At 39.9% G+C, this 13,145-nt stretch overlaps 1 protein-coding gene across 2 annotated transcripts in view; it reads right to left on the reverse strand.

Moving 5' to 3' along the window:
* Window positions 1-1,671: 1,671 nt before the first annotated feature.
* sepsecs (Sep (O-phosphoserine) tRNA:Sec (selenocysteine) tRNA synthase) overlaps window positions 1,672-13,145 on the reverse strand; it is a 78,249-nt gene continuing 66,775 nt past the window's right edge. For both annotated transcript variants that reach the window (XM_078215518.1, XM_078215526.1), the window contains exons 10-12: window positions 8,570-8,663; window positions 2,828-2,918; window positions 1,672-2,490 (exon numbers count right to left, since the gene is read on the reverse strand). In XM_078215518.1, coding sequence (XP_078071644.1) covers window positions 2,187-2,490; window positions 2,828-2,918; window positions 8,570-8,663 — 489 coding nt within the window. In that variant the 3' untranslated portion in view covers window positions 1,672-2,186. The remainder of the gene's footprint in view (window positions 2,491-2,827; window positions 2,919-8,569; window positions 8,664-13,145) is intronic.

Raw genomic sequence — 13,145 nt, forward strand, 5'->3', positions numbered from 1 at the left:
AACTGGCAATTCGAGGCCAGAGTTTTGCTTTGAAAACCTCTCATTAATTTGAGCAAACACCATCCCAAAATAAAATGGAAGGATGTTCTCTGTTTGATCTTCATTTTACGAGCTATGTGGAGTGAGAGATAATAGGTCCTCCATCCCTCCAATGACTTTTTCATACAGTCTTTCAAGTTTGCTAGAAATTGTATTGAACTACGTAACAGGTCTCCGGCCTCCCAGCCATTTGTTTCCTGCCAGAGGGAGGTGGCGCGTTGTTTGCTAGCGGCAGGATTCTCTGGTCCTGCCACTGTCAACAGGAATTCCCATTGATGTCACCCCACGCTGGTGGGAAATGTGTGGGTGGGAATGCCCTGCCGGCAGGACCAGAGAACTCCAGCGGCGTGAACGGCCAAAGAATTTCAGTCTATATGTTTTCACATATGTCATGTTACTGATTACATGTGCCACCCTTAACTGCCAAGTACAAATGGGAATTTCAATACTTGTTGCTGATGGGAGTTCAGGGACTCTGCTCTCATTTTTAAAACTGGCTGTGCATGCACAAACAGGATCCCACATTATCAAGAGGGGCGGCACGGTAGCACAGTGGTTAGCACTGCTGCTTCACAGCTCCAGGGTCCCAGGTTCGATTCCCGGCTCGGGTCACTGTCTGTGTGGAGTTTGCACATTCTCCTCATGTCTGCGTGGGTTTCCTCTGGGTGCTCTGGTTTTCTCCCACAGTCCAAAGATGTGCGGGTTAGGTTGATTGGCCAGGTTAAAAATTGCCCCTTAGAGTCCTGAGATGCATAGGTTAGCGGGATTAGAGGGTAAATATGTGGGGGTAGGGCCTGGGTGGGATTGTGGTCGGTGCAGACTCGATGGGCCGAATGGCCTCCTTCTGCACTGTAGGGCTTCTATGATTTCTATGATCAAACTTCGAACAGATAAGTTCTTATTTCATCTTTTAATTTTACTCTGGATTTCTTTGCTATCTCTTTTCAGATTACAATGTATACATTCTTCATACGTACACATGTTTCAAATGGTCCAGTGCAATGAAGTGATGGGCCTTGGCACAGCTTCAGTTATAACAGAGGCCTTTCTCCGACAATCTCATACAAGTGCTTTATAAGTTATTTTTTAGTTTGGGGTTTTGAACATCTATACAATATAACAGAGTCACCACTTGCTTTGCTGGTTCCATCAGTTTTTTTTTTCTTGTCCTAACAGTAAAGAGCTTTTCAGACTAACTAGATTTCAGCAATGCAATTAAAAAATATATATTAAGTCTTTATTTTTAAACTATAAAAGACATCTGTCGGCTAAAAATCAGCAACTTAGCCTGTGTGCATTTGAGCCCCAAATAGATTCAAGTCTCTGGTTCATAATCCAGTTGGGGAATGATAATTTACTCTGTGGATGTTAACTGTGCCAGTATTGCCTGTTAAGGGTCTCAAGTGAAACGATACCTATTTTTCTTTCCATGTACTCTGTACTGGATTTGATTTGACAAACATCTGAAGGGCAGAGGCCTCTGCTGCCTAGTGTAAAGAAAAGAAGTCGTTTCTTAAGTTAATGTTGGGCTACTGAGTAAATCCTCAGATATAAGGCAATGCATGACATCCAACCCTCAGCATAAAAAAAGAGAAAAATGGGTAATTCCCACTCACCGCTGTACAAATGTTATCCATATTTACAAGTTTTATTTTGACATACATTTATTGTAACAGCTTATAATTACAAAGAAAACAGTGCAATGTCAAATGGAATACACACCATCAAAAATATTTAAGACAGGTCAGAACAGTTAGAAAACAATCTCGCAGTGCAAGAGCAAATTCAAAATAATGTCCAAAGTCACATTTTACTTTTTATTCCCAATAAACCCAATCTAAACTTTATCTGCATATGAAGTAAATATTATAGACTAACGTACTCCATTTGCAACTGATTCCGAATTGTAGATGATGGTCAAATTATTGCTTTCATCATTCTCTGATAATCATCTGAGCATTAGCTCCTCAGAGTCAGAACATCATTCCCTGTTAAGAGTTTCTGGATGATCAACAATCATCCTTACCAAAGAAAATTAAAACTAAAAGATTGAGAATAATTGAAGTTTTTAAAACATTTTTCTGTCGTGCATTTCTGCAAGTTTACCTCTGAATTGAGCAAGTCGGGTTTGCCTAATTTAAGGGGTGTCAAACAGCGTGATTTACCGCATCTGCCCCGACATTTGGTCTATTTCGGACACCTTCTGACAATTCTGCTGTCTCAGCATCTTCAGATTTTGCCGACATTTCTGCTTCAATTTCAGCTCCTTTCTCTTTCAGTAAGGTCTTGAGACACTTGTCCAGTTTTTTAATAAAAAGATCCACATCTTGTTTTTTTATTCCAATAGCGGATGCAGCATTCAGATAAGGACACGGATAGTGATTGGTGTGCGACATAAATCCTTGGAAAATGTAGCCATTTATAATTTGTTCTGAGTGGACAGGGACAACTCTGAGACAAGAGAAAGAAACAATGTGGATCAAGCAATATTTACATACATTTCCTGTTCTTTCCTGAAAAAAACTGCACTGCAGACTGACTCCAAAAGCATAAGTAATTCAATTCAAAATTTAAATGATATAGCAAAGTACAAAAGAAACACCGTGGAATAAATTTTCAAAAAGCCTTCTGCGTATAGGCAAGGAGAGGAGGGTTTTTAAAATGGCAAGTCTCAGTGTATGCAGCTCACATATACACGACTGATATTCATCATTCTCATATGAAAAGGAAAACAAAGCACAAGTCAATCAATAAGTGCATTAAGGGTGCCAATTACTTAGCAACTCACCTGGCTCCAGATACCAGTCTGGTGAAAAGCATAGATCCAAGCTGAGTGACAGTCTTATCATCATGCTCATGAAATCCTTTCAAGGACATTGCTGAAATAAGAGGAAAAGCAAGGCACAATATGAGGTGGTTGCATCGTATGAGCTTCACATAAAGTAGACAATTTGCCTTTCGATACAAAACATAAAATTGCTACAATGAGGGAGACGGCAACAAAAGAATAGAGAGTGAAACTATATCCTGCACACATCAAACATTCAATCACAGACTCTGGGAGGAACGGAATGAACGTAACGCAACTTTCTCCAAAAAACTTGCAAAATCAAATACTAAATAAGGAAGAGCATAATTCCCATGGACCTGCTGGCTACATTGCCACAAGAAACAGTAGCCTGATTGCCAAGGAATTAAAGTTTATTTATTAGTGTCACAAGTAGGCTTACATCAATACTGCAATGAAGTTACTGTGAAAATTCCCTAGTTGCCACACTCCGGTGCCTGTTCAGGTACACTGAGGGAGAATTTAGCATGGCCAATGCACCTAACCAGCACATCTTTCAGACTGTGGGAGGAAACCGGAGCACCCGGAAGAAACCCACGTAAAGATGGGGAGAACATACAGACTCCACACAGACAGTTATCCAAGCTGGGAATCGAACCCGGGCGCGTAGCGCTGTGAAGCAGCAGTGCTAACCGCTGTGCCACTGTGCCTGAACAAACAACAAAGAAAATTACAGCACAGGAACAGGCCCTTCGGCTCTCCAAGCCTGCACCAACCATGCTGCCCAACTGAACTAAAACCTCATACCCTTCCAGGGACCATATCCCTCTATTCCCATCCTATTCATGTATTTGTCAAGACGCCTATTAAAAGTCACTATCGTATCTGCTTACACTACCTCCCCCGGCCACGAGTTCCAAGCACCCACCTCCCTCTGTGTAAACAACTTGCCTCGTACATCTCCTTTAAACCTTGCCCCTCGCACCTTAAACCTGTGCCCCCTAGTAATTGACTCTGACTAGTAATTGCTTCTGACTATCCACTCTGTCCATGCCTCTCATAATCTTGTAGACATCTATCAGGTCTCCCCTCAACCTCCGTCATTCCAGTGAGAACAAACCAGGTTTCTCCAACCTCTCCTCATAGCTAATGCCCTCCATACCAGGCAACATCCTAATAAATCTTTTCTGTACCCTCTCCAAAGCCTCCACATCCTTCTGGGAGTGTGGCGACCAGAATTGAACAAATATATTCCAAGTGCAGCCTAACTAAGGTTTCCTGATCTGTGGAAAAGAGATCAAGAAATCTTCTGAATAAGTTAAAGAAATGAAAATCAGTGACCCAACAATGATATGTGCACCAATGCTTTTGAACTATTGGTTGTCTATTCCCCTGAAAAATAAGTGAATGAAGATAGGTGTGGAAGAGGCACTTTGGCTGCCTCAATGTTGCCCAAGGGCCTGATGCAATTTTCAGTGGACCTACACATTGGTGAGTCGCTTTTAGATCTGAATTAGATGGGAAGCTGCTTAAATATGCAAACTACTTCCACGAAGATCCATGACCCCAGCTGCAATTTTCAGATCCAAATGAGTGGAGTATGTGCCATCTCTTCATATCAGGTCTTAGAAGACCAAAACAACAGTCCATAAAAGGACCCTCACACAACAGCCCAGGAACCTTCATTGGGTGTTGTGTCGGGAAGAGCCAGGTATGATACAAAACAAAGACAGAAAATGTTGGAAATAAACAGCAGGTCTGGCAGCATCTATGGAAACAAGTACAGAGTTAACTTTCAGGTCATGATCTTTCATCAACCCTGAAACTTTGAAAAGGTATCTCACACCATCTGCCCATAACTACAAGCAGCATGAAGTCTGTTTATTTTAAAGCCCCTTTACAGTAACATTTGTGTTTATATAGTGGTTTTTCTCATTGAAAGTGCTTTGCACAATGATTCAAGTAGTAAAGTGTAGTGAATGTTGTTTTGTAGGCAAATGTCTTTGGAGTCGCCTCTGAACTAACATTAAATTAGTCTGTCATGTGTGTGCAGAGTTCTATCTTCTCCATATCTGCGTGTAGCTTGCAGATAGCTTAGAGCAATAGTTAATATAGGTGACAGCAGTCTCTCAGGCTGGCTTAAGAACCGTCCCAAAGGGTGTGCCAATCAGGCACTTAACTGGGCAGTGTAGGGCCTTCACGAATCAAGGGGGGCGAAATCCTGCCCGAGAGCTGCCAGAGGTTGGGAGCGGCGCATTTCTCGGCAGCCATACCAGGGAGGTAGTGGCTACTGCCAATAATGCACCCACCCTAGTCCAGGGTTGCCAATGGACCCAGACTACAGGTGAGTGATGGTGGGATGAGGCTCACAGGGTCCAATTCACAGGAAGGGGAGGTGATTTGAAAGAATGAGCAGGGGGGGCAGTGGCTTTTAGCAGCACCCACCTTCCCAATGTCCGGATCCTCTTTAGGAAATGAGGGACCTCCCCCCTCAAAAGAAACCCGTAAGCAACCCTGACAGGGTTTGCTTTTCGGGCTTCCTGACTAACAAGCGTCCAGTCTGTGAGTAACTGAATACCAGTGACATCTGGATGAGGTCCTTAAGTAGGCATTAATCCCCCACCTCAGGGCCTCAATTGGCGGCAGTGAGGAAAGGCTGTCCACAAGCTATCCCATCGCAATTTAATCTGGGCAAAGGTGGGAAGATGACAGGTCTCGACTCTGCCACACTCCCACACGATTAAGCGCTCCCTTGCCAAATGTGCCATGGGGGACTGTGTTTAATTCCAGTCTTAGTGCTGTCAGCACGTACTTCTCATAACCTTCCCACTCTAAAGCTGGTAGGCATATTGCTAACACACCAGTTAAGAATAACAAATGCCACTCAGTATTCCAAGAGGCTTAATCAAATTAGTCATTAAATTAAATTGAGAAAACTAATCATGGTTAAGTTATAAATACCAAAGCTATGTACTGTAATATCATGCTACAATGAATGTTTATATGGCAATTAAACCGGTATCTTGATGTCATAAAATTATAATTACTTTGGGATAATGTTTACACAATCCAAAGTGAAAACAGCATAGATGGAGCTTTTGCTTTATTACTGCTGTGTTTGGAAAAAAAAATTAAATCATTTTCTAGATATGAATACTTGAAATAATAAAAATCAATGAAGGACTAGCAGCTGCAAAGCATCTCAAGTGTCTTTATGAAAAGGACTATTAGACCAGCATCGCCCACTTCACGGACAATACTCCTGGTAATAGATTGAAATGCAAGGTTATTTGGCACGATGTGATAGGATACCAATTACATACTAAAACTGAAGAAAAGAGTTTTAGCCAGCATCTTGAGTGGGGAACAGTGCAATAGACTTGGTTCATTATGTTAATTCCAATCATACCACATCTTAGATAATGTTCTAAAATTGAGAATGTTTTCTACTTGCAGGCAACATCTTCATCAAATATGGGCATGTTTTATTTGGTTGGAGGCATCACAACTCTTCAAAATGTTGCAACAAGTTTTGTGATCAATTTTTAGAACAGGGAAATCTACGGCTGAAAGTGTTCCTTTAAAAAAAGGCAAGAGCCTCTGTGGTGGTGCTCTCACTCTGTTAGTAAAATGACCAAGGAGGAAATGGGTTCAAAAAACACATTTTCATGCAACATACTGTTAAAAATAACCTGCAGATCCAGTCACATGGTGCAATATATCTTTAGCTCAGTAATAGCATTTTCCTGCTTTAGGTTAGCACCACTTCACCTTCAGAAGCAGGAATTTGTGTCTTTATTTTGAATAACTGGGTTACATGCATCATAACACCAAGAACACTCAGGTTCAAAACAAGTTCACTAATTTTATATTTATCACTGATAATGCCTCATTCGTTCAAGGTACAAATGTAGTCTTGGGGTTCCAGCAACATTCACAACTATTACTCAAATCCTTCAACTGGATTGCAATTATCTTATAAAAATCACAATGAATAAATGAATGAAGGTCAATGACAGAATGAAGAATGTCCTCAACCAGACTCCTGGGACTAGATTTTTAGTCAGCCTGATTCGAGAAAAGCGCTATGTAAAAAGAAGTCTTCCTTTTTATAATCAAGGCTGCAAGTAAACTGTGAGAAAATACTAACTGTTATGTTATAGTGACCTCTAGTGCTAAAAGAAAAACAGGAAATGCTGAAAAACACCCAACAGGTCAGACTTAGAATCATGAAATCCCTGCAGTGCAGAAGGCGGCCATTCGGTTAATCACATCTGCACTGACAACAACCCCACCCAGTCCCTATCCCCGTAACCCCACATATTTACAGTGCTAATCCCCCTAACATGGTCAATCAATCTGAGCCGCACACCTTTGGAGTGTGGGAGGAAACTGGAGCACTCGGAGGAAACCCACGTACACATGGGAGAATGTGCAAGCTCCACACAGACCGTGACCCAAGGCTGGAATTAAACCCGGGTCACTGGTGCTGTGAGGCAGCAGTGCTAATGCTCTGCTTAGGTCTCAAACCTTAGACTAAGGTCATAGTTTACCAGGCTGCAGTGATCCCTGTGCTTCTATATGCTTTGGCGATTTGAACAACCTCCAGCAGTCACCTGAAAGCCCTGGAGAAGTACCACCGTTGGCGCCTTCATAAGATCCTCCAAATCTGGTGACAAGCAAGGCAGTCTAACAGCAACGTCCTCTCCCAAACCAACTTGCCTAGTGTCAAGGTGCCAATCACTCAAAACCAGCTCTGAAGGTTCATGCCGTTTTATGCCTGACACCAGACTCCCAATAAATTGCTCTACTTTGAAGTCAGTCATGGCAGGAGGCTTCCAGAAGGACAGCAGAAATGCTGGGATGTCCTCAAAGCATGAAGAAGTCAAACATGCCCAACAATTTATGGGAGACCCTGGCTTGGGACTAAATAAACTGGAGCAAGCTCATTCAGGAAGGCACTGAACACATCATGAAACTCTATTGGGAACATGCAGTGGCAAATTCAAAGCATCGGAGGGAGTGCATAAACCTCCGAACGGCCCTTCTGTCCAAGCCTCCCAGCACCACCTGCCCAACATGTGGCAGCGTCTGAAGATCGCACATTCGAGTTATCAGCCATTTCAGAGCCCATCGAATGGAAAGGAAGCAAGTCATCCTTGAACCCGAGGCACTGTCTGAGGGGGAAGATTCTGCTGAAAAATTATTGACCCGAAATGTTAGCTCTCTTCCTCTCTCCAAAGATGCTGCCTGATCTGCTCAATATTCACCAGCATTTTCTGGGTTATTTCAGATTCCCAGCATCCAAAATATTTTTCTTTTGTTCTGGTGCTAAAAGCTTTTCTTAAAATGCTGCTAGTCACTCCCTCAATAATAATAATAGTTCATTGCTTAACACTGACTCAATAAAATAACACTTTGTATATTTTTACACTATAATTAGCATAATAATTAAAAAATGTAACTTTCTCCAATTTTTGCCAAGTGATTTGTCTATATGACTAGCTTGGCTTCCCAAAGATTAATTCCTCTTAAATCAAAGCTTCTTAGTTTAAATTATCTGTTAATTTGAATTAAAGTCATGCAGAATTTAGCTTCCTGGGCTGTTATGTTAAATTTGCTTAACCTAAATTACACTTTTTTTTAAAAAATGTTAAAAATAAACTTTTAATTGACAGAGTTGGATGAAATACGCACAAATGATTACCTTTTTTTTAGAAAAAGAAACAAAATTAGATATACCTAAAGATACAGGGTTGTGCGAGGTCTCCAGAAGCCTTTCACCGTATGCTTCAGACAACTTCTTTACTTCAGTAGAAAGGTAAGCGAACATCTCCTGCAATAAATTACACCAATGATTAACACAATGATTAACAGAACTGAATATTGAACATTTTTCTTCTACATTATTTTCCATTCAATCACTCATGTGGTGCACAACATTTTTTTCAGTTAGTATTCTTTTAAATTTTCCAGCTTGATAATACAGACTGCTCAATGTGACCTCCAAAGCGAATGTAAAAAAATGCCACGGCATTATTTCGAGGAAGAGCAGGGATGTTTCTCCTGGTGCGCTGGTCAACATTCGCCCTTCAACCACCACCACCAAAAGCAAATAACCTAGTCATTTATACCATCGCCGATTATGGGAACTTGCTCTGTGTAAGTTGAGGGCTGCATTTCCCTGCATTATAACAGTGACTACAACTCAAATATAATTGTTTGACTGCAATGCAATTTGAGGTAGCCCAATACACTGTCTAGATCCAAGTTCTTTTCTCCAAATGTTCTTTGGAGTGGTTTTATTTTTCATTGGTCAAGGAACCTATTCCCAGAACCTACTAATAATAAATTATATCACCACAAAGACAATGTCCCCAGTGAGAAAACTCATAAGAAACCCAGCTCTCTGTTTGCTCTCCAGTTTAATATAATTGTTGAGAATTACTCATAACATCATTTCACCAAAGCTGGGGATCAGTATACAGCACAACCCAAATATCATAAAGGCTGCAACAATGTTGAAACTACAGTTCTATCTTGATTTAAAAAAACAGCATTAGCCATTTTGCTAACTGTTTACATACTGGATTATGTGCATAGCAACTATATTAGTAAGCGTGACATGCAGTAGAAGAAACTGAACAAAATTGTGCTGTAAAATATGTATTGTTGCTGATCTTCCCAACTTGTACATACTGACGTTTATTGCAATACAATGAAAACTGGAAAGAGTTGCCTGTCTAACCTGACGCATCAATATACATATCTAAAAACATCAACAGAAAAATGATTGAAACTAGACCTTAGATGCACTGTTTATGCATAGCTTATTGAATTATCTAATTTCTAGACAAAAGTAGTACACCTCATTTATAAATCTGAATATGTTGCTTATAACAATGCCATACTAATATATGCAAATTATAAGAAAACATTCCACTTGGCCCAGCCTGCCCCCATTAATAGTTACCCCTCTCCCAGATAATTTCAGATTCTTTTCCTTCATCTACCATTATATTTGATGGGCCAAATGTCCTGTTCCTTTGCTGTAATATCCCATATTTCTATAACAGGGTAGCATTTATGCATCATTAACTTGTTGAAAGATGTGCATCATCTTAATATGCCTTTTCACTTGCCTATTCCTATTACCCATATAAGTTTATTTTATATCCATGGAGCTTGGCAACCAAACAATTTCAAGAACTCATTGTCCTTATGCCAGGCTTCCCAGGTACTCTATACTACAGTGTATCAAATAAAATATCAGTGTGCATAATCGACACTTCTATGCAAATATAGCCAAGGTATAGGATGTTTATTAGCCAGCTATGAAAATGAAAACATTTCCAGTTCTGGAAAAGTTGCTGACTGTTGCACTCGGTCATTCTTTTGTGCAGAATTTTGCCAAACGTTAGCTTCATTCAATTTCAACAAATGCTCTAACGATTCTTGCACCACATTTTTCAAAGTGCAATTTTGAGTAGTATTACAATTATTATTAGTAGCAATACTACTTGTCTGAGCTTCTCTATCATAATGCAGCAAGTGATAAGGCACACCAGGAAACACACTTAGTTACCAGTTCCAAAGCTAAGTGTGCAAAATTGCAAATATAGTGTATACCCTAAATATAGGGTATTTTTAAAATTTAATTGTTTGCCCAAAGTGGGAGCATATTGTACTAGTTTGGGCTAACTAGTTTAGTAATTTACATGAGTTGACCAACAAACTAAACTGTCCATTTTATTTAAATCTACAAAAACCAACATAAATGTTGCTTTAGCAATTTTTGTATCAATATTAGTCATGGCACTGAAAATGTCTCATTCTCAAATTCACAGAACATTAATAACCTCAACTAAGGTGCCTTCCGCACACCGAGTGTTCTTTTCCCCTAGCTGGAATCATTTCTAGGAATAGATTTATTCCCAAGCCCATAAAAACGTATCTTAATCAATCATTTTTTAGATTAATAAATCTTCTGCAGTATATTCCCAGCCATGCATGTTCTTCACTGTTACTCTGTAACCAGTAATTATTTTTTTTAATAAATATGCATTTCATTGCAACAGTTTATTGTTTCCACACTATTAAATCTCCATGAATTCTAAATAAAGAATGGTGACTGTCTGACTACAGGACATCTGTGTAAATGACGTTGTTAATGAACATTTAATGAGACTTAGAAAATTAATCTAATTGTGCCATTTTATCTTAATAGGATCCCTCCACAAACCAAACTGAATTGATCTAGTTTAAATAGGAGAAAGAAGATTGTTTATTGTGGACACAGTCTTTCCTGAATACAAATTAATCTAAAATGCAAGGCCAACAAAAAATAATCTCCCACTGTTCAATAAGAATGCAGAAAGCAAGCAAAACAGGGTTAGAGAAATAATACATAGATGTGCAAATATGACTGGATTCATATCTTACAAAAATATATCTGCTGTGATGCACTGTTTTGCAGTATTTTAGAACCTGTGTTCTGTGCTACAAGTTAATTGCCATTTAGAATTGCCAATTTCAGCATCTCATGCAAAAAAGGTTTCGAGAGTTAACTTTCTGTAGTAATGGAGACTTCAGATGATCACCAGTTAATAATCGACTATGAGCCATTTATTTACAAACAAGAACGATATAGAGTGTGAACTATATACAGAGTGTTGCAATACTGGCCTTACTTTCTCAACTTCCAAGTGCAAAAACTGAGGACAAAAACCTGCACTCTCTTTTAGACCATGCGTGCTCCAGTCCTATTGGATGAATAGGTCACATGATCCAACCAGAGCTCACCCCTTAAGAGGATCCATCTCCAACACTTTCCAAAGGAATTATGGGGAATGATTCCTACTGTTCTCTATGGAGAAATTGTAAACGCTCATGTAAAGAACATACATTGGAACTATATAATGATATAACTGCCAGTTTCGGATGCAAGAGGATCACTTTGCACAAGTTTGATTAAAACCCTAATGATATCTTCAGTTCACTGAAGTCATAAGCTCATCAAAATGTAAATTCTAACTCATCTGATGCCAAAAAGTCCTTTATAATGTTTCATATTTTCAAGCTAGCAGCACTTCTAGTTCCTTATGTTTTGAGAGTTTGCCAAAGTGCAGCCCAAAGTACTTGCATGCTCAGGCTTTGGAAAATAACTTTTAAGTATTGGTGGTAAATCACTAGCAGTGGTAGCCATGATGTGGAGATGCCGGCGTTGGACTGGGGTGGACACTGTAAGAAGTCTCACAACACCAGGTTAAAGTCCAACAGGTTTATTTGGAATCACAAGCTTTCAGAGTGCTGCTCCTTCATCAGGTGATGAATCTGATGAAGGAGCAGCACTCCGAAAGCTCGTGATTCCAAATAAACGTGTTGGACTTTAACCTTATGTTGTGAGACTTCTTATTGAAATCACTAGCAAGTCGGAGAAAATGAAAAATAAATATTTTTAGCACCTGCATAAGGAATGAGACGGTACTTGCCCCTACCATATGAATAGATTTTTCATTCCCATACATTTAGTGAGACAGACATAATGCAATGATGACACAGGATTTGTTTACAGTGCATCTGCCCATAGCACTGGTCACAATGGCAACTGCATTTTCATCCCATCAACCAAATGAATACACTGAGCTAAGCTTGGTACAGTAGCAAAGGTACAACGTTGAGGTTTATTTTCTAACTAGCATTAATTTGTTAATTGTCACTATGGGTCCCTGTAGATGTTAGATTAAATGTCAGGTGCTGTGTAATCATAGAATCCTACGGTGCAGAAAGAGGCCATTCGGCCCATCGAGTCTGCACCAACCACAATCCCACCCAGGCCCTATCCCCATATCCCTACATATTTACCCACTAACCCCTCTAACCTATGCATCCCGGGACACTAAGGGGCAATTTAGAATGGCCAATCAACCTAGCCCGCACATAATCCAGTTTCATTATTGATTCAGGAGAGAATTCTTTTAAACGATCACAAAAACCTAAAAATGGTTTAAAACTGATGTTTGTACACTTGGTGCCAGCTGCAGTGTCTATATCCCATTCCTGTGTCGATAATTAAAGAGACAGCCAGAGAGCTAGCGACGGGACAAATGAGAAGTAGTGAATTATGGGAATATTCTTCTTTCACTTAAATGAAACGTCATGACATCAAAGCTGGAATTATTCCACACAGATATTGCCATCTGCCTGTAATGGCTGCTTTTGAAGCATAAAAGTGCAACAAGACCCAGGTAGACTGATGGATCAAAGCAACAAGTATGCATTTGACTCTCCTATTAAAACATTCTGTTAACCCACATTT

The sequence above is a fragment of the Mustelus asterias genome, chromosome 1 (genome assembly GCF_964213995.1).
Source record: "Mustelus asterias chromosome 1, sMusAst1.hap1.1, whole genome shotgun sequence".
NCBI lineage: Eukaryota > Metazoa > Chordata > Chondrichthyes > Carcharhiniformes > Triakidae > Mustelus > Mustelus asterias.